This window comes from Bombus terrestris, chromosome 9, assembly GCF_910591885.1.
Source record: "Bombus terrestris chromosome 9, iyBomTerr1.2, whole genome shotgun sequence".
NCBI lineage: Eukaryota > Metazoa > Arthropoda > Insecta > Hymenoptera > Apidae > Bombus > Bombus terrestris.
This window is the reverse complement of record NC_063277.1, coordinates 10004084-10025173: the sequence shown is the minus strand read 5'-3', so window position 1 is coordinate 10025173 and position 21090 is coordinate 10004084. Positions and strand designations below refer to the sequence as shown.

Below are 21090 nucleotides of genomic sequence, written 5' to 3'. Positions count from 1 at the left end.
GGTTTCGCGCTAATCCTTTCTATACACCGACTTCTAACGCTCAATTACCAGCCGTGGCGCGATAGATTCGAAAGGTGGCAAGGATTCTGGATCGATCAATTCAAGAAGAGGAAGAAGCAAAAGAAGAAGGGGAAAGAAGCGCTTTTTCACCGCCGCGGCAGAGCGAACCGTGTAAATTTCCACCCTCTAACCCGTCGACGTTTCTCATTAATCGCTGATCGATCTCCTTGCTGGGTGATTAACGTTCAGCATCGTCAGAGGGAAGGAACCTGCGGCGGTGAAGATGAAGAGAAAACGATTCAAGAGAAAAAGAACAGTCAACTGGAAAAATAAAGGAAAGATCAAGGAAAAAGCACGAAGCAGCTCATTCCGGGCGGGTTAGATAGATTTGTAGATTTGGTTAATGAAAAGTGGTAGAAAACCGAGAGGAGAGTGAATCCAGTTGTAGATCACAAACGAAGAATACGATAGGTCACACTCCTTATCTTTTACGGGAAATCAGTAGTAAAATTCAGCACGTTATCACTTAATTTCATATTATCATAATTGTACTTTTATTTGATAGCGGTGTTCAATACGTTTCTATCTACATCATAATTTCAAAAATGTTGCTTGTCATAAATTTTAACATTTGGCTTCTGTAAAACTTTGCAGCTGTACTTTTACATCTAACAGGTGCTTTCTACTTTTAACTATTGTATATGAAAATATTCTTGTTTAGTCATGAATGCATTGTCCCACTCTCATCGTACTTTTAAAAGTATTGCTTGTCATAATATTGAAATGTTAAAACATATTAAAATATGAAAGATACATATCAAATATGGTTTTCTACAGGATCTTGTCAGATAATAAGCTGTTTTAAAAGGCTTACATCCTTGGATCTAACAAATCATTTTGATTTTTAACTATGTTATTTTATGTTATATAAAGTCAAAGAATCGACAAAACTGTTCTAACTACATTCACTCTGTGCGCTTTGCTGTTAAAGTGAGGCAATCTAGACAGATTGCAAAAGTGAAACGTTAAGTTGAACAATGAATCGGACCTGACAACAACGTTGTCCAAGATTTAATGCGCCAATGTTATTTGTCAGAGTTGCTCGTCGTTGTACTGTAAGTTATGTATGACAAGCTGCTCCAACCGTGGTAAAACTGAATTTACATTGGCAAAGGGGAATGTTACGCATATGGTAGAGCGAGCAGGAATATATACGTTATGAGATCCTACAACGTGGAGAACTGGTGAATTCCGAAAGGTATTGTGGGGAAACTCGAAAAGCGATAGTTAGAGCGAGGTATCCAGTGTGGTAAAGCGAGAGTATGTTATTTCCTGATACGGCGATAACAAAGCAAATACTCCAGAAATTTTGAATTTCTTCGTGTATTTCTTCGATCATGTATATTATGCTTCACGTCTTGGAAAGTGTAGATTGCTCCAATAATTTCTACCAAACTTTCGTTTAAAAATATTCTATATTTCTAAAATATATACTTTTATTATCACAGAAACTTCAGCATAGCTAAATTATTGAGATTTTAACAATAATCATTTTAAGGTGCAAACAATAAATCCCCGTGTGTCCAATAAATGGACATGATAAAGTACATATTAAGAAATGTTGTTCTCTCTTTAATTGTTACCAAATACATTAAGAAGAAGAAATAGGTATTAACGTATTAAGCGTTGATAAAATATAAGGAGAAAGTAGATCGATACGATATTCAACCATGATTCCTTACTTGGTTCAACTAACAAGACTAAAGAAACCATTTTCATAAAACTCAAGTTATTCATCAAAGCCACTCTGTCACCAACAATTTCCGACAAACTCATCATTAGTTGGTTAAAAACGTTAATTCGACAGGAGAGGCGTGAATTGTTGGACGAAGATTGCACGGTTCCCGATAATTCATAGAACGTGGTGAATTATCGTCGTAACAGTTATCCGTCTTCAGCGTGTCACGTAACTATGCATCACCAGCCACGAAGGTATTGGGGCATAAGGAGACACGCGGCATAATTTCCTCCCACTCAGGGTTCCGTCGAACCCTCGCCCTCCCCTTTTCACCCACCGAAGTCATAATGAATACGCGCGTTGCGGTCGCATAGCTACGTCACGTGTCACGGGGAGAAACTTTGAACGCTCCTCATCGTGAAACAGCAGTCACACACGTCACGTTATAACGGTCTTGTGCAGTTCGTCTGCTGCTCTAACGACAACGATGACGACTGTAACGAACGCGAAGACGAGTAGGAGAACGTGGAACGACGAACGAAGAACACTCGAGAACTCGTAGACAAGGACTCGGGTCTCGCGGCTGCCTTTTACACTCGCTCTTCTACGACCAGAGGAAACTCGGTTGCGCACTTTAAATTTCACTGGCGCCTTCCTACTTTGCCCAAAGAACGTCACGTTTTCTTTTCTGCCACTCTCGCCAATCGTCCTTTATCTATATGTGTATAAGCCTGATGCGACCTTCTGTGTTCGTCAGACTGCTGCGTACACGTGTTCAATTGCGTTATACGCGATAAGTTACGCTATCAAACGTTTGTACCATACAGTGACTGCGAAATGTATGTGCGTATGATTGCATTTATTATAGAACTTACATATTAATTAATTGGGTATAAGTATAATGAATTTTGTATCAACTCGTGGAACTTTCATACGAGGATATAAAGTTAATATAGTATGAAATGTAGGTCCTGATACAGAACTACTTCACTGGAAAATAAGAGTATGTAAATACTTTTCGTAGCCACTGTATGCATGCAAAACTGCTAAATCATCCCTTAAATAGTGCGATTTTCCTGACAGTTTAACCGTTAAATGATATCATCATATATGACTATGTAACAGTTTGGGTTATATTCCAGTGAATATACCAAATTTACCATTTCCAGTGTAGTTCCAGAGAATATTCCAAATTTACCAATTACAGTTATCCAAACTATTGTAGATCATTTAGGATTCAGCAATGCCACTTGAGGATTAAAATAATAGTAGTGGTTAATATCAGAGTTTTATAAAATTGAAATAGAAAACTTAATAGATGATGATGAATTATTAATTGTCAACAAACAGTCTTTTATTTTTATTTAGTGTACGAAGACTTAAGACTGAATTACTTATAAAATGACCTAATTAAAACAAGGCGAGTGGAAGGAATGCGTCCTACTGAACATAATAAATTAAGTCTACATCAATGTTGTGTATTGTTGGTCGAAGTGGCACATCTACTATTATATATATAGAATATTTTAATTCAGATAATTTTCATATATGTCACACGTCATGTGATATATGACATATGATATATATCATTCGATATATTTTTTCAACGATTATTTTCTTTCATTATTTGAGATTTATAAGAATTTCTAATTTTGAAATCTAAAAATTACATTTACAATGGACTTATTAGAATTTCCCTTTTTGGTATTCATTCGTCTTTTTTTAGTTCTATATAGCGTCTGATTCTCAGATAGTGATTAAATGGTGAAAATTAAGACCTCATTGAGGCTCGGCTAGAATGAGATGATTTATTGAAAGAGGAAGCAACTGGTGATAAGTTAACCGGTGATTTTTGTAGAAGAGGCTTCTTGCGGTGAAGATGTTTAGTTTGGTGATAAATTGAGAGTAGTTCAGAGGTTTATATAATTGAGGTAACTTCTAGCTACGACCGATTGCATCCAGTGATTGATTGTTCTGTTACACTATCTATCGACAGATAGTGATGTATAATCTGTCTATTGGCAAATCTGCTGAAGAGAGTGAACTACTATAAGTTTATAATTGTTGAAGACGATTTAGGTCTATAGTCAATTGTTATAATTGATCCATTTATGATCAAACGATTTTTGTTGGCTTTCGTTTTAGAGGATATCACACGGAAAATATACATGTAGTTAATTAATTTCATTTTAAGCTTAAAACTTATAAATATATTTAGTTAATTATCGAAGTGGAATGTACTTTATTATTTACTAGCATGAATGATATGTTCCACGAATTTTGTGACAAAAGTATTCAACACAAGTAGCTTATCGCTATTCTCGTTAATTTTATTATGTTGTGTTATACTTAATTGATGATGCAATAAACCAGAAAACAACTTGTCGAGGTATAATAAAATCTTTGAATATTGCAAAACATTATTGATTACTTAAATATCACACAAATACTAGATAGAAGATTGATGAAAGATCCGGATAATCTATATTGGAATGAGTTGCAAATTTTCAAAATCAACTTTCATAGAAAAAATTTCATTTATTTTTGCACAAGACAATTTCTAGCTAACCACATCCTAAATTGAATTTTCTCTTAAATGGAAATTCACATGGAAAAATGTTATTCAATATTTCCAATTTATTTTTTCATATAGAAGCAAACTTTCCGCAATATCATCATCAACCAAACCTAGCATGATGTATAACTGAAATTACAATGAAATTGGATAACGATGTTATATTAATTGTGATAAATAACAACATTGATTTATGATAAATAGATATGGTCACTTGACTAATGTTCAAAGTTTAGGCTAATGTTAGACGTAGGATTGTTAGGCTACGTCATATTTGAGTTTCAGGTGTTAGAATACATCATACGTGGTTGAGGTGTTAAGTCTATGACAGACAGGTAAGGATAGAATAGGACGCACATTATACCAGAAACATATCGAGGTTAAGGTGTTAAACTCCTGTTGAGTTTATGCTAAGGTGCCGAGTCCGTACCAGATTTAGTTGGACAGGATATAGCGTTAAATTCGTATTAGACACATTAGATCGTCAAGAGGAATGTGCCTGAGTACAGACATTAAATCTAAATTAGCAATTGTCTACTGGATTAGAATATTAGGTTAGAACTGGTTCAACGTATTAGGTTCCACTTAAATGCCTGTTAAGGGATTAAAATGTTAGGTCTACGATCATCCGGGTTAAGTTCGTGTTGAGTTGAAATTAGATTAGCAGATTAGATTTGAGAACAAAATTTTATGGCATACAAAATGCTCGTAGCAATAAATTATATATATATATGTACAGAACTGATTACCTCCATTCATTCTATACATAAAATTAGGGCATAAACTTAATGTTACATAACAGATTTACGAATTGTAAGTTGTTTGATGTTCTTAAATTTTATCATTTGGGAGGCATTAAAACAAATTTATTATTGACGCATTATAGCGTATTTTTTAATTTCCTTTTTTTAACGTTTTTTCAGTGTTCTTTAGCTTGTTCTATAGATGTAAGAAATACGTTATAAGTGAAATACAAAATACGAAGAAAATCGTAATCTATTTAATTCCTTGCTATTAGCACTCGCTCAAACATTGAATTTATAATTCATTATTCATTTATATTTATGTACGTATTGATTGGCGTTGATGTAATTTTTCTTTCATAGCTTTAACTATTAATCGCTTTTTATCATCAATAAATAATACGAGGATACATATAGATGAAAATCATAAATATTCTTAGAATCGAAGAAAGCATTGTATTAAATTCTCCATTTCTTTTTCTGTTGCTGCTTCTTTATTCCAAGATGACATTGATATTTTCAATCGATTCTTCTTTTCGTTGATTGCCGAAGTTTAAGACATTCTTTCAATGTTGAAACTCACCCAGCATTTGTAGTGTTTATGTGTTGCCTTTCGTTTACAGAACAATAGGTCGTTGCTATAAACGGAGAAAGCGAGAAACCAACCAAAGAGCATCCGGTTCCGGTGCTACCGATAGCCCGTCCTTTCAGCTCTTCGTGTCTACGTCGTAGCGCGTGTGAGTTATTATGCGTGACTCCTCAATTACTGCGAAGGGATAATCTATCTTGTATTTCCGCTATGAAAAGGGAAACCTTAGATGGATGAACTAACAAAATATGATAATAATTTGTTACGTCAATATGATATCCAGGTTTTTCTTTGGAGATAATTGTATTTTTCATAGTATTTTGGTATAACTGCGGTATATTATGGCGTGGAGCTATGATGTGGTACTCTAGCGTAACACATAAGTATATAGATTTTATGTTTCCAAGCGAAATATTTAATTACACTTAATCTTTGTCTGGGAGTTATACATTTATGGACTCGCCGAATTAAATGTAAAATGTAATTACGTTAATCGTTCAACGAAAGTGCAAGTTTTTTCTACTTTATTCATAAGTAATAGAAACATTCGTACGATTTAAGATGGCTAATAAAGACACATTGAAATTTTTCGAGGAATCAGAACAACTGTAAAAAAACTCCGAGTTAGTTAAATCTCGGAGTAACGAGGATCTCTCCTCTTAATTAGAATTCTTAAGATCTTTCCTCATACAAATAAGAGTCGCGAGAAATTTAAGTAAACTCCGGCCAAAGAGAGAGAAATGCATGTTTCTATGATGTTCACGAAATTCATATTTTGATCGGATTTCGTTATTTTGTAAATTAATATAAAACTTTGATAATAACGTTGAAAGTATAAAGTATACGATAAATCGTAATTATCCAGAGGTTACAATGTCAAAATAAAGGATTTGTCAGTAATATGAATGAATTCGCCAGTGAAAAACAAACCACAATAAGATCATCTCGTGCGTATACATGATTATTTATAACAATAATTTGATATCTGTTTTGTTTATTGTGATCGTAATTCAGTTAATGAAATTCCCAAATATTCCACGTATTTAAATATTGCAACCTTTCCTATGCTATGATAAATAAACCTCGTTAATTTATATCCATTTATGCCGATTAATTCTGACTAAATTGGCCAATTAAATTGGGTGATAATGTAAATGTCCCTATTTGGGTATTTTCCGCTTATACAATAGATTATACTACAATAGATTTTAATGCATTGAGTCAACATCGATGATGTATTCATAAAATATTTTTACAATTATAAATATGTGTAATTTTGTATGATCATTATATATCATTGTATACAGTAATAATTTATTTCTTAATTATTTCACTAATCTTTAATTTGATTGACAGTGAAAGTGTATATGCACGAGTGTGAAATATAAATAATGAAGGAAATTTCCAAAGAATACAAAACAGTAAAGAAGGTAAAAGGAAAGTAAAAACTTCAAATCATAATTAAATAATTAATCTTAATTAATGTAGATGCATAATCCTTATTAGACCATGTAATTTTCTATCAAATTCTTATAGTATCTTTTTATCTTCGTATATCCAATCTTTTCCAGCGTTCTCTTCTTTAACATTCACCATTTAATTTTTTACAAGTGTTCCCTCATAAGTTGCTTTGTAAAGAGATTTGTTAATATTTCAACAAATCATTCAACAAACTTCTAATAACATAAAAATTCCAATATGCGCACCTGTGGTTAAACTTCAATGGGATCGCTATCAAGCGGGCGATTGTGGCCGTGTCGATATTCTAGAGCGTGCAAAACAATGCTTGCAGCTGACGTTTTACACTTTTCAGCGGCTGATTGTGAAATTGAATAGATTCTTTGACGCAGTTTTCCTCTTCTGTATTCTGCTCGTGTTGATCTGGCCATTCAAATCTTTCAGCGGGTCGATAGACACGTTTCGGTACACTTACAGAAATGTCAGGAAACTGCAGGTTGATTGTTTATACCTATGATGTTTGAAAGAAAAGGATATTGTTGTGTGCTGTATACAATACAGTACATGTACGGTATACATACCCTATCAGCCGAAAAGAATATTATTGTGTCAGATTGAAGAAAGAAAGAAAAAAAGTATTTTCCAACTATTGTAGAATGAGATATTGTAACTTTCATTTCAAAGTAAAAAAAGAATTCTTGGAAGCTAATTGCAGTTCGAACGTAATTTTGTAACTGAAATACACTTTGACGAATGTAACCAAGCGTCGAGACAGTTTTAAGCTGTTAACCGATGGAGATACATTAACTTGTCAATCAAATTTTCTTCGATTCCGATAACATAAATTGATTGAAGAAAAATTACAATGCGTTGACTCAACCTCGATCTTTAATTAGTTATTAGTTATTTCATTTCTATTGAAAATAATTTACATCATATTCATCAATAAAAAAATTGAAATCGACTTATTTCGAATTAGTTTGTCTTGATTAAATTTTAATTTTGCGATACAAATTATGAAACTCTTTCTTTAGATTATAGAAATTTCTGATTAAGCGATGACCCGGTTAACGCGTAAAGTGGTGGTATGCGTGTCAAACATCTGTCGCGAAAGGCGGAAATTAATTTTAACCTAAAAGCTCGTATCTGGTTCACCTTAAACCCTGCGAGCGATAAAAAGGAGTGGAACAGCATTGTATGTAGCCTCCGGTTGGTCCCGCGACATCCGTTCGTACCAACTTTCGTCGACACCGATGTCCCCGTGGCGCGCAATAAACACTTCATTGCCGTTATAAAACGGCGATTAACAGCTGATGTTAAAAACAACGCGAAAAGCCCAGACGAGAAACGACGAGGAACGAGAGAACGATTGGTTACGAGCAACCGCGTGGAAATTAATTAGCGAACCAATTTAACTTTAACGATCGTTCGATCGCATCAGACTTGCCCCTAGTATACACGCTGATAATGATTTTCGTTGAATACACTGTGGTACGTGTCTATTAAGGGAGTTTATCAAGCTTCGTTTCTTCATCGCCTGTTGATTTCGAACGAACGAGAAATCTTACACGTAGCTCTTGACCATCTTTTTTCTTGCACGAAAGTTTTCTCAGACATCGGAAAACGTTCATCGTTACGTTACTTTTTTGTACCAGAAAGTAGAAATATTTATCTTCTGACCGTATTCTACCGGACACGAAATCGTCCTCCGTGATAATTGCAACGATTCAGGAAATCGTTGGCGTCGACAAATGAACCGTATCCCGGCACGTAGCACGTTCGTTAAGGTTTTTCATGGAAAATTGACTACGCTAGCCATTATTCTTTTACGCGGTTGCACCGCAGTCTCCGAAAGGAAATTATATGTATTTTAGGGGAATTACAAGGACGTAGTTTTCTGGTTTGAATTAGTCTTTTGTTAATTACTCGACTGTATTTTATGTATGTCTGATGAGTGTAAATATGCAGGAATGGATAGGAATGAACGTAAATGTAGAAGTATATAAAATATGAAATGTAAAGTAGTACGGCATATTACAAGTATATTATAATCTTTCAAAGTTATGTTAGATAGTCTTTATTCAAATTTCAGTTTTATGCGAACATGTAATTAATATTCCCTTCTTTTATATTATTATATATATGGAGGCTACAAGAAATATTTGCATATTATTTTACTTATTTTAGAAATTAACACCAAGTATAATAAATTTCGTATGATTTTACAGTACTTTCATATGACTAGAAAAACGTTGATACTATGAAAATGAAATGTATATAAAATTTGATAAAAAGTCGCTTTATTGGAAAATAAGGATAAGTGCAAATACTTTTTCTGTCCACTGCAGATTTTATATCCCTGAACATTCGCATAAAATATAAAGCTACGTGTTTTACGACAATTTTAAGTTTCTGCTGTAAAACATTCCATTCTGTCTTGAATTTTCTAACTATAAAATAATCTACAGGTCTCGTTAAATTATAATCTCTTGCACATCATTCTCCAACCCAACATTTACAATTATATGAAACGAGCAAACACAGGAACGACCAACCAAGTGTTTAAGCTTAAAAGATATATATATATATATTTATATTTATATTTATATAAATATACCCGAACACATATGTAGAGTTTCGATGACGAGTACAAATCATTTTATCTTGAAGCTTTTTAAAGGGATTGCGATTCATATCGCGCTCTATAACGTAAAATCAAAGCTAACGAACCTATACCTTTTTATTATAAACCAAACACGGAGGGCTGATGGTACACCATTCGATACCTTAACGAGAATGAATCAAATTCTAGGCAATTTCGCGCGATCCGTATTTTATATCTCTAAGCGGCTTCGAACTAGCCGACGAACGGCGCGGTAGCGTTCATCGCATTTAAACGGATCAACGAATCGATGAAACTGAAATTTTTATCGAAGCATCGAGTCTTGTAGCTGACACGGCTTCAAAGCCCCCGGAACAGTTACAGTAAATTGTTTTTCAATTGGGATAACCTCGAATTTCCATGCAATCGTAACAGATCCGACGAGACCTTCCTATCCTTTCGTATAATGTTTATTTCAATACACGTACAGTGGAACGTGAAAGAGTTCAAACATTCCTTCACACCATCCATGAATGTTATGATGTGTGTTATATGGAACGTTTTGAAATTTCATTACTCTCGTTTTGATTCAAATAGGTGTATTATTTGTCCAAAAGCTGGTTTTAAGAAAAATGATTTTAACAACCATGCATCGATTTCACAGACTTCCGAAACAGAAACTGTTATATCTTTAGTTCCAATGCGGATACAGCTTTTTTTTTATTTAATATACATGTAGATAAACTATTTTTGTTTTGTGGACGCGATGACTTGATTTAAGCGAAAACAGCAGGTATGTCCTTCTAAATTTGCACAGCAATATAATGATATTCGACTATCATAATTATATTGGTAGAGTTTGAAATAGAAAAACTGTAGATAGAAGCTACAAGCTATTTAGTGCAAGTATGTATTGTTCAAAAAGTCCGTGTTTTTATTATGATTTTTTATCAAATAATAATTTTATAAAATAAATATTCGAATAAATTTCTCCTTAATTCTCTTTACCCAATTAAGGGTAAAGAGAATTAAGGAGAAACATGTAAAATTTGTTAATAAAACAGATTTCTTTCTTGTGGTGAGACAATGTTGAAATTTTTATATCCAACAACTTTGGATTCATAAGTAGAATGTTCACCTGTATCTGTCTTATTTATCGAGTATAGTATAGTCTGATTATATATCAATAAATGTCTTGTAACTTCCATACGCGTTTTGAGATTGACTTCAAATATGACCAATATAATCATGACAGTCGTGTCTCGTTATGGAGCTAAGAAAATGTCAAATATTTTATATATGATCCACATAACATGCGCATGAAAATTTTCAATGGTAAGTGTTGAAATACTTTCGTGAGGTACTATATATAATTATATTTACATAGACATACAAATAGAAGTAGAAAGTAAAATAGAGAGGAAGAAAGATAAGTAAATCCATGGTTGAGCCTTTGAACGAGATTTAGCTGCACTTGCACTCTGGTCAGTCGTGTATTCTACAGTATATTAGCCACATGCAAACAATTATTCAGGAGGTTTGAGCAAAAGTGCAGCTGCAGCACCCCAGAAAAGTAATAGAATATCGTGCAAATATTTGTGAGCGCATGAATCATAAAATACGTCAGTCGAAATTTGCAAAGTTAATTGAATTTTCCTTGTTCCAGTACACACCGAGTGACCCACGAAGCTTTCTCTAACGAAATTTCTAACCAAGGAATTTTTATATTGGATTGTGCTGTTTTCAATCGGTCCAACAATTGAACGAAACAGACCAATATTTTCATTTCATTTTTTTTTTCTCTGCCTATTAACTTTGTATATGACACAAACTGTTGCCGCTGACGTAAACGTACGGTGTTTTTAGGCAAATAAGTGATACAATTTGTTCAGAGTTATGAAGCTATTTAAGCATCGCCTTTTTAACTTGACAGAATATAATAAAAAATTTGGCTATTTTGCAAAAAGTAATATTGTAATATTGTAAGCTTCTTGAACTATATTTTCTCAAATAATAAAGCATTTCAGGAGGAATTTGAATTATACTATATTATTATTTTGGTGCAATTAATAACTCATAATTATCATCCTTAATAGTGTCTTAATTTCCTCATTTTTTAATGTTTTACAACATTTAATATTCCAAAATATTATGCAAATATTAATTTTACGAAGGAAATTTCGAGAAAGTGAAGAATAAATATATATTTAAAATAAATCAATTAGATACTGCGCGAAATGAGTAAAAAAAATTCATAAAATATTTAAATGCCCCGATCAAAAAAGGAACTCAGTTCGAAGAACATGATTAGAGATGCCAATTGTATTAGTTAATTCTTCTTCAGTCAAATCACAGATAACAATTGTTTCAAACATAAATAGAGGGGCTGCTTAAAAGAGAAATCGATTATTTCCTTCCATCAAATAGTAATTCTCTACTGAATATGTATGATCATTGTAATATAATTGCATTGAATAGTGACCTAGATTTTCTTAGTTCTCTCAAATAACACTTAATGTGAAGAACAAAAGACGAATAAAGAGGAACGAAATTTATTATTCAAGTCTTTATATTATTACCTTATTAATAGCAGTATTAAGAGTAAAATTTTTCAATCCATCAATCACAAACAAGTCCAGTATTCATAAATTATTCATATATCAGCCCTGTTAACGAATACCCTACTTTTTTTGTACATGCTATTAGCACGTTATTAATTAATCTTCAATTAATCTATTATTATATGTGATTTTCTTCCAGCAGAATTCAGTAATTATTTATTCAATCACTGTAGGAGTTATCTCCTCCATTTTGCATTTATTTCCTGTCTAAAACTACTCAAATAAAGGTGTAATAATATTTAAATTGTGCAAGAGAGGTTGGTTATAAATAATCAAGCAAAATCCAGCAACCATACCTTCGAATCAACTCAATATATTTACATCACGTTAGATTATTATTTGGTTAAATCTTTGCTCGATGATGTACTACATTATTTTCATTCGATCAACATAAGCAACACATAGCATCCCCTGCTGAAGAATATTATCTGGCTTACGTCAAAGCTTGTCTAATTTAATTACTAAAGAATGAAGGCAAATGCACGATCTGATGTTTCATAGAAACATCGATATATATACTCTAGTATCCGTCAACATGCATGGCCAAGTCTTATGCTTTGTTCAAAAAGACTTTGCTCCGAATATCGTGTAAGAATTCGACCACTCCCGACACGCGTTTCCATTTGCATAACAGAAGCGCGTAGTATAATGGAAATTGGTCTGCGTTGTATAACACTGTGCACCTAGGACGTTTGTATACACCTACAACTCACAGTGAAAGAGAAAGGAATTTCTCTCATTCGCGTGCTCGCGAATAATTAGCGGACCTGGCCGTGACATGAAGTTTGAAACTGCCGCTGACTGGCCTCCTCTAGTGCCATGTCTCTGCACGTTTTATTGTTTCTCCGCTCCGCGTCTTTCGTATTATTGTTTCGGAATTAGGTTGCGAAATGTTAGCATTCTTTTTAATCTTGATTTTGCATAACTGTTGACGCACAACGGACGGAAAAAGTGTCACGAATGAAAAGCAAAGGGAATCACAGGGATACGCGAAAAATTTCAGATCCGTATTACGGTGATTGGTTTGATTGACATCAGTCAGTGAATACGAACATTTATTTTACGTCAAATGAGTTCCATACAGAAGAAATATGATAATTAGAACATTCATGCATTTATGAAAATTTTAAATCTCCATTTATCTTTGCCTTATTTATTTTTTTATGGTAAAACAATGAACTTCTTTAAAGATTCGTAGTTTAATGGCTAGTCTTCCCTTGAGAATTTTTTAATTTTGATTTTTTTATTGATTTTCATATCATTAAATTATGGTAGTTAAAAGGGACTGTTTTAAAATGATTCAGTTGAAAATGGGAACGACCTGTTAGATTCTTTGATATATGGTAAGCCTTTTAATCTTCTCCTGGTGCCATTGAGTCATACTTACAATCAATATACAACCCCTTGACTCAGCTCAAATTTGAATTAAGTTATTTCATTCACAATTAGAATAAAAACTTTAATTTTATTTCGTGTTATATATTGTTAATATTTTCTGAAATAAAGTAACCATCCATGTGATCATCCATTGTAATTTTCCATGTCGAAACCAGTTAAGAGCTAAAGATAGGTAACTTGACGAAAATTTATACAAAAATGAGTGATAAATAATACAGCTAATTACACGATAAAAGATATTTTTAAAATCTATAAGAAGGTGACAGAATCTCGTATATGATTTCAAGATGGTAATATCGAAATTGGTTAACGATGTATTGAATTTTAAAATTGCTCTCCTACAAAAGCCAGGAAATGTGACTTATCTTGTCTTTCCCCTGTGGCCTTCATATATTATAAGACAGATACTGGGTACTGCAGGTTTGAAACGAGCAGAAGTGAAATATTATTATAACGTACTTGATATAAAAGAGATGGCTTAGTAGTATTGGGTAGAAGTAGCACATGTAATTTTAGTTCATGTTAGTACCTAGCCGTAGTAGGGGATGATTATTTATGACAAAGCGAAATCGAAAATACAATACAAACTTTTATATACGACATCTACATTTTCTTTCAATTAAAGAGACATTTATTCTTTCTAACCGTAACTAATTCATAAAATTGCTCTGGAAAGATATTGTATTTTATATTATATACTAATTTCAGAATTAACAATTCCGAAAATATCATCAAGTTTCGTTCAACACTGAAAGCTGTTCAACAATAGAATTCTAGTACATTACTAAACATTAGAACCGGAAAGTTCTCTCGATGAAGTTTTCTCGGCGTTAGAGAGTCTCGCGAAGTAGAATTCAATGACTTTTCATCGAAAGTTAGAAGCTAAATTCAATTTCAGCCTTAAACTTAGAAGTTGAACGTTCTTAGGTATTGAAAAGAATATTAAGAATGCTTTTTCTTAAAAGAATTTGACTGACGTTAGCTTTTTATATGTGCCACGATTTCTTCGTTAACTTTACAAAATGTATACATATTAATCTTCCATCGTATGATTATATCATCGAGATCATACTATCGATATTTCAAAATGTAAAACAAATTCGTATAACACACGTAGTATATCCATAGGATGTGTCTATGAGTATTTGAATACTTTCGTAATCACATTTTCAAATGTTCAGGAGAAGAATACAAATCATTATTCTGAAGCGACACTAACACTGATAAGAAATATATCAACGAAACCGACTATTTACAGAAGAGGTCTAATTGATCGCGAAGAAACGAATTTTTCTCGCAGAAAAGAATGCCACGCATTACGTCCCTATGCATTTCATTTTAATTACGTCTTTCCGCTGCTTTATGCCCGTGACGTCCACTTAGTCATACATTCTTCTCTTTCAGTTCCATTCGGCCATTGATAAAAGCTGAATATTAATTAATCAGGGTATGAGTTCAACGATAAAATTATCTTTGCCGCGTACCGCTATGCTTTCAGAAAGTTTGTATCTTCGCTTCTCGAGAGTAGATCCTTCCGAATGGAACTGTAGTATCACGAAATACGTGAGACATAACGTGTATTTTTATCTCATATCACATTCTTTTCTTAAAAGTTATACAACACAATGACATCACAAAATAATCACGCAATGAAATACCTTTGAATATAATAATACGCTATTTTATTAAAGTATTTTACATTTTATATGAGTTGGTTTATACTGGAAATTATTTTACTTAAAGCCATTCTATCTAAAATCAAGTTATTGATATTTAAATCGATGTTCGTCCATGTTGAAATTAAGTGACTTCACTAATGATGATGAACATAGATATCTGAAGAGACACTTCAAGTGAACAGAAAGAGATTTCAAATTCTGTGAATTTTGGGTTCTTGATTAATACTTGCAAGGTTACAACGACAACTGCAATTCGAAAAACACGTCATTCATGTTGTAACAATTCTGTAACAAGGATACAATATACGTGGCCACCTTATTTCGTTTCATTGAGGAAAAATAGTGATAATTTAGGGAAATGATTTCAGTGATGAGTAAATTAACGCGGTTCCTCCCGCGGTCGTTAACAATATTTTATCGAAAGTTTCGAAAGGCTCGTATAGGAGAACGCGGATGTTAATCTATGCAAATCTCTTGGCTGCGTTGTATTTAAACAGGATTAGGACAAATTTTAGTGAGGCTTTTAATTTAAAAGTTTGGCTGCCCGGTGAATTTGGACCAGTGAATTTCAATGTACGGCTCCAACGGCGCCAGTACAGATTGCACTTTGTTTTTTCACGCTCCTTTGAAAATGTCCTCCCCCTCCCGCTCATCGGTGATGCTGGAACGTTACGGCGAAAACAAACGAACGCGACCCACATAATAATTCGCGATGCTCGACAATGATGTTTCCAAAAGTACGAGCATTCGTATAATTGCTTGCCGTTCCGATGCAAACTGTTATGATCGCGAGCATACTGGAAAATATATTTTTTAAAATCACTGCATGCAAGCCAGAAGTTTCACGGACACCAAAAAATCCGAATTTTTATTTTTGACAACAATTGGTTGCATAATATTTTCAAGCACATGGAATCGATTGCCTGAGGATCGATTTTAAACATTTTAAATGCTCCAGTTTATTTGAATATTAAATGTTGTTCAGATATTAAAAATTATTATAATAAAATATATTCTCTATATTTCAGTCGACCGCGAATTTTTTGATTATTTATTGTTAGTGTATAATGTTTTACTTATTTATTCATTAAATAACGGTGAAACAAATAACTTTATTTTATGTATAAGATGAGAAAAGATAGGAAATCCTTCACTTAATTCCTTTCATTTTTAAGGATTAAATAAATTAAACTAAAATAAATTAAATATAAATAACATTAAAAACTGAGTTTAATCCAATTGAATTTTTCAGGAACTCGTAATATTTTATATTATATTTTAATCGAAGATCACGAGTGGATAATCGTGCAAATTAATTATAAATTGTTTGGATAATGAAATATTCGATTAACGGATATTTCTAATTAGGGTACTTTTACGATAGAATAAATTGACTCAGATATCGCGGCGAAACATTAAACGCAAATTTATTCTCACAAAATTATTAAATTTCACACTTAATTTATCTCGTCATATGTGTACAAATGACATACATACGAAGCTGACTACGTTTTGAATTCTTGCTCATTTTGACAGCACCACTGCTACGGTCAATCACTGGTGGGTTTGTCTACCACAAATCATTGACTCTCCAGAGGGTTGCTACCCCGGAGAGAAATCACGGCCAATTTCGAAGAACAATGTAGCCCTAACCAGGCAGAGCCCTAAATTTTTCTCTGCTAACTATTTCAAGACAAGAAAATAAAGTAACAGCTCAAGATCAATTTTAAGAGGAGAAAACGGACCTTAATGTTATAAATAAAAAGGTCTAAAATTATAAATAAAAAATTATGTTTATTTTCTATATAGCATCTAAAATATAAAATAAACAAGTTTCCGATGTTTTCAAGAGTTTGGCAATCACTAAACAAAATTAAATTGATGAAACTTACAGCAATAAATTTTTGTCGAAATTCCTGTGTTTAATTTTAAGTATCCGCATATTTAGAAAATTATAGTTTTGAAAGATTCAAGAGTAGTTCCCATATATTTTAATAACAGAGATGCGTGATCATTAATTGATAATCATTATTTGAAACCTCAGCGTCGCGAATAAGAAACGAAATTTTTAATATTAATAATACGGATGTCTAGAGGCATGTAATCCCTATGGCGTTATTCTATTCGTCATTCATAGCAATTTTAGGAGATCCTTTCCGTTCAACGGCGCAGAAAGTCCTACTTCCATTGTGGGACAAAGTTATAGACTGACTTCTCGTGAATGTTTTCCCTCCCTGTATTCGACATTCCTATCTCGTTAGAAAATTTTCCCCCTTTATTCCCCTTCAAGATCCCATCCATCCCTAAGATGAAATACACCGTATATCAAGTTATTATTATACTAAAGGGACTATTGCAATTGTTTGAATAAATTATCTTTAAGGACTATCATCGCAGAAGAAAACTGTATAACACTTCGAGTGTTATTTTCATTATTATATTTAAAATTGTATGTATTATATTTATTATTTATGTTAGATTATATTATATGTTTAAACAACAATCATTTTGCAATTTCTCGTGTAGTTTGTGATTTGTGTAAATCACGCCAGCTTTCTTTTCTTTACGCTAATATTTCTTTTGTATAGTATCAATAGCGATTCGTTATACTGAATTAAATTATATTACGTACATTTAAAAATATTATATTATATTTTAAAAATTCTTGTATCTTATCTGAATTACGTAAATTGTCTTTCCTCCTTACATTAATGTTCAGTTGAAAAGCCATAGTAGCAATTTGTGATTTCATTTATTCGTTTTTAGAAAATTGTAACCTAACAATAGAGGCAAATAGTGTGTCTGTAATTCATGCTGCATTTTCTAACAAAGAATGTATACTGTACCGAAAAATAATCTCCTCGTGGAGATTAAAATTGCCTGAACGAAACGAAAAGAAAAACATTCATTGTAATGCACGCAGAAGAATAGTGACAAGTTTGAATTACCAAGATTTAGGATCAGGCGAAATTTTTTTTAGAAAAATATATCCGTAATACTATCACATGATAATATAGCTAATATATCTAGTTCAAGCTAAGTCAGCTATTATAATTAGTTGCGTTCAAATCAGTGTTATTATTCGTACAATAATACAGGCTTCAGTATGTTATATGCATAGATCTATGTATGTAGAGCTATTATAATACAGTTTTGTATAAAATGGTCGTACATGTAATGATTGCACTGACGAACCCAGAATATGACCCAGAATATCAGGTATACGAGCAATCCGTGGATGAAACTACTGTACTAATTATGCTGTTTAATGATATTGCAGTATTTCTATGCATATAAAACGTTACAGTAGAAAAGAGTGGAATATACAGAGGTTATTTGTAACTTTAATCGAAGCTATTCGTCTACCAAAAAATATCGTTCTGGCTGTGAACCAAGAAAGGTTTACATCGCCTTAAGTAAGAAGTACTACCTCGATATAGGTATACAGAGAAGGTTTTTTTTGTATAATGTGCTGTGTTATACATGTATTACTGACTTAATTTATAGTTTACCTTTAAACGAACAAACAAATAAAACGGAACGCAAAGTTGTTATATTCGCCTGTCTACGTTAAACGTGAATAATTATCCATTATATTATAGTCGAATAAAAATAAAATTATTTGTAACCTACTGTTCATTATTTTTTCATCCGTAATAAAACGTGAAACCTGTGTCACATAAAAGTGTAAATTTTTATGGTTAAATTGAGCGACGTGTTTTAAAACAACAAAGAAAATGGTTTTCAATCTTTGTGAATACGAGAATAATAAAATAATATTTTATGTTTAGACAGAGTTCTGTTCATGAAATTAATTTACATTCGTATAAAATTCTTTAGTCGAAAAAATGTACGTAAGTGAAAATATACGATCGTTGTTTTTCGAAAAGTATTTGGATCGATTCTTCATATGGAGTAATGCTCTCATTGTCATCTTTCATCTAAATTTAGTAAGTTCCTATATATTAAAAATTTTCCACGTGTACGTTACTAATCGTATGTATTAAAACACCTATTTATTTATTCGTTACGCATTCATTGAAAAGCTTTAACAAATTTTGCTTTATTTTTTACTTTACATCATAAGGCGTATATGATTTATAGCGAAATAAGATCACTGAATAATCTTTAGGTTATATCAGATGTTACATTTTATACTCTATATTATAATGTTATTAGAATTATCACTTCTTAGCATTTTAATGTAATTAAATGTTTTTTCAAAACATCCAAGATGTTTATTCATCGTACACGAGCTGCTCATAGTTCCTGGTATATTTGTTGTTATTTAGAACGACCCCTCGTGGAAAGTTCTTCTCAAAAAGTTCACGTCAAAGTTTGCTTTGACTTGAAGTTTCAAATGGCCACGTGAAAGATTCAGAGAGAACTTTTCCGCCCCTCAATATGCATTAAATAATTTCTCACTTAAATCATAATTTCAATGCGATATTTTCATAAAAGGACGGATAATTTTTGTCACTGATAAAATGAAACGGTACACTATAAAACATGAACATTGTATTATTATAATATATATAGGTTGCTTGCTTCGGTGTTTTCGTAGAACTTAAATTAAAGAACGTAACTTTTCTAAGAGTAATTTGACAAATTCCATAACTTTCTGTCAATATTTTTATGTTCAAATATTTTTTAATCACAAAATATATATTTACAACGGAACAAATATTATAATTTGCACATTGAAACGCTCCAATTGCCCGAATAATATTTCTACGATGGGATTTAATTTATGATTTAAAAGAGCAAAATAAATAGTCGATTACGGGAACCACGTTCATCATTCACATGATTGCCACTAACAAGACGAATAAAATAATTCCGAGCGACCATTTACGACACTTTCAGCGAAGAAAATTAATTGCAACATCCTTTTCTACGAAAAAGGGTTTCCAAAGCAGCACACTGTGCGACGCGGGATTTACATAATCGTAATGAATAGCGTGCAAGCAACACGCATACAGCAAGTATCCTTTATTCCTTAATCCGTTTCTCCAAGTTCTTGCATTGTTTACCCGTTTTCTCATTAATACTCCAAACAAGAGATTCTCGTATAAATACCACGCGTCATCGCGGAATTATGTAACGTTCAACCTACCACTGTTTCAAAATACCGAAAATATCCAGATTACCAGGTTCATTTAATTTTATTTCACCGTCGATGTTTAGAAAAGAAGATTTCAAATCAAGATTTTTAACAATGAATCTACTTGAAAGATCTCAAAGTAGAATTGGAAAATTTTAGTCAGACGATCGAACACTCACCTTCTGATCGATGAGTCGCTGCAACAATGATCAACGAGCTCCATAAGACCAGATAACGCGTAGTTACCCTCATAGTTGATGTCCTCCAGGATTCTATTCGTTCCAAGTCACTCACATGCACAGCCGGAAAATGTACGCGAGCCGGAGTCCAGATGCAGACTGACTTGTCGTGCAAAGTCCTGCAGGAGCAACACGACACGCATGCGTCCTGGCTTCCACGTGCCTGTCTCTTTCGTGTCTTTACTACTTACGGGAGACACTTGCCGATGTTACAGACGCCTCGTTCTTCCCACCGTGTAAAGAAGATTTCAGATATTTGTCGAACGGATTGTAAAAAGTACGATCGCCCTTAAGCACGTTACCGGAAATTTTATGCAGCCCACTCTCCAGGATATTAACCTTTT

The 21090-nt window shown here is 32.8% G+C and overlaps 1 protein-coding gene across 1 annotated transcript in view; it reads right to left on the bottom strand.

The window, feature by feature from the left end:
* LOC100644893 (neurotrimin) overlaps positions 1-20835 on the bottom strand; it is a 322978-nt gene extending 302143 nt beyond the window's left edge. The window contains exon 1 of the mRNA XM_048409027.1: positions 20687-20835. Coding sequence (XP_048264984.1) covers positions 20687-20759 — 73 coding nt within the window. The 5' untranslated portion in view covers positions 20760-20835. The remainder of the gene's footprint in view (positions 1-20686) is intronic.
* Between the last annotated feature and the right edge of the window lie 255 nt (positions 20836-21090).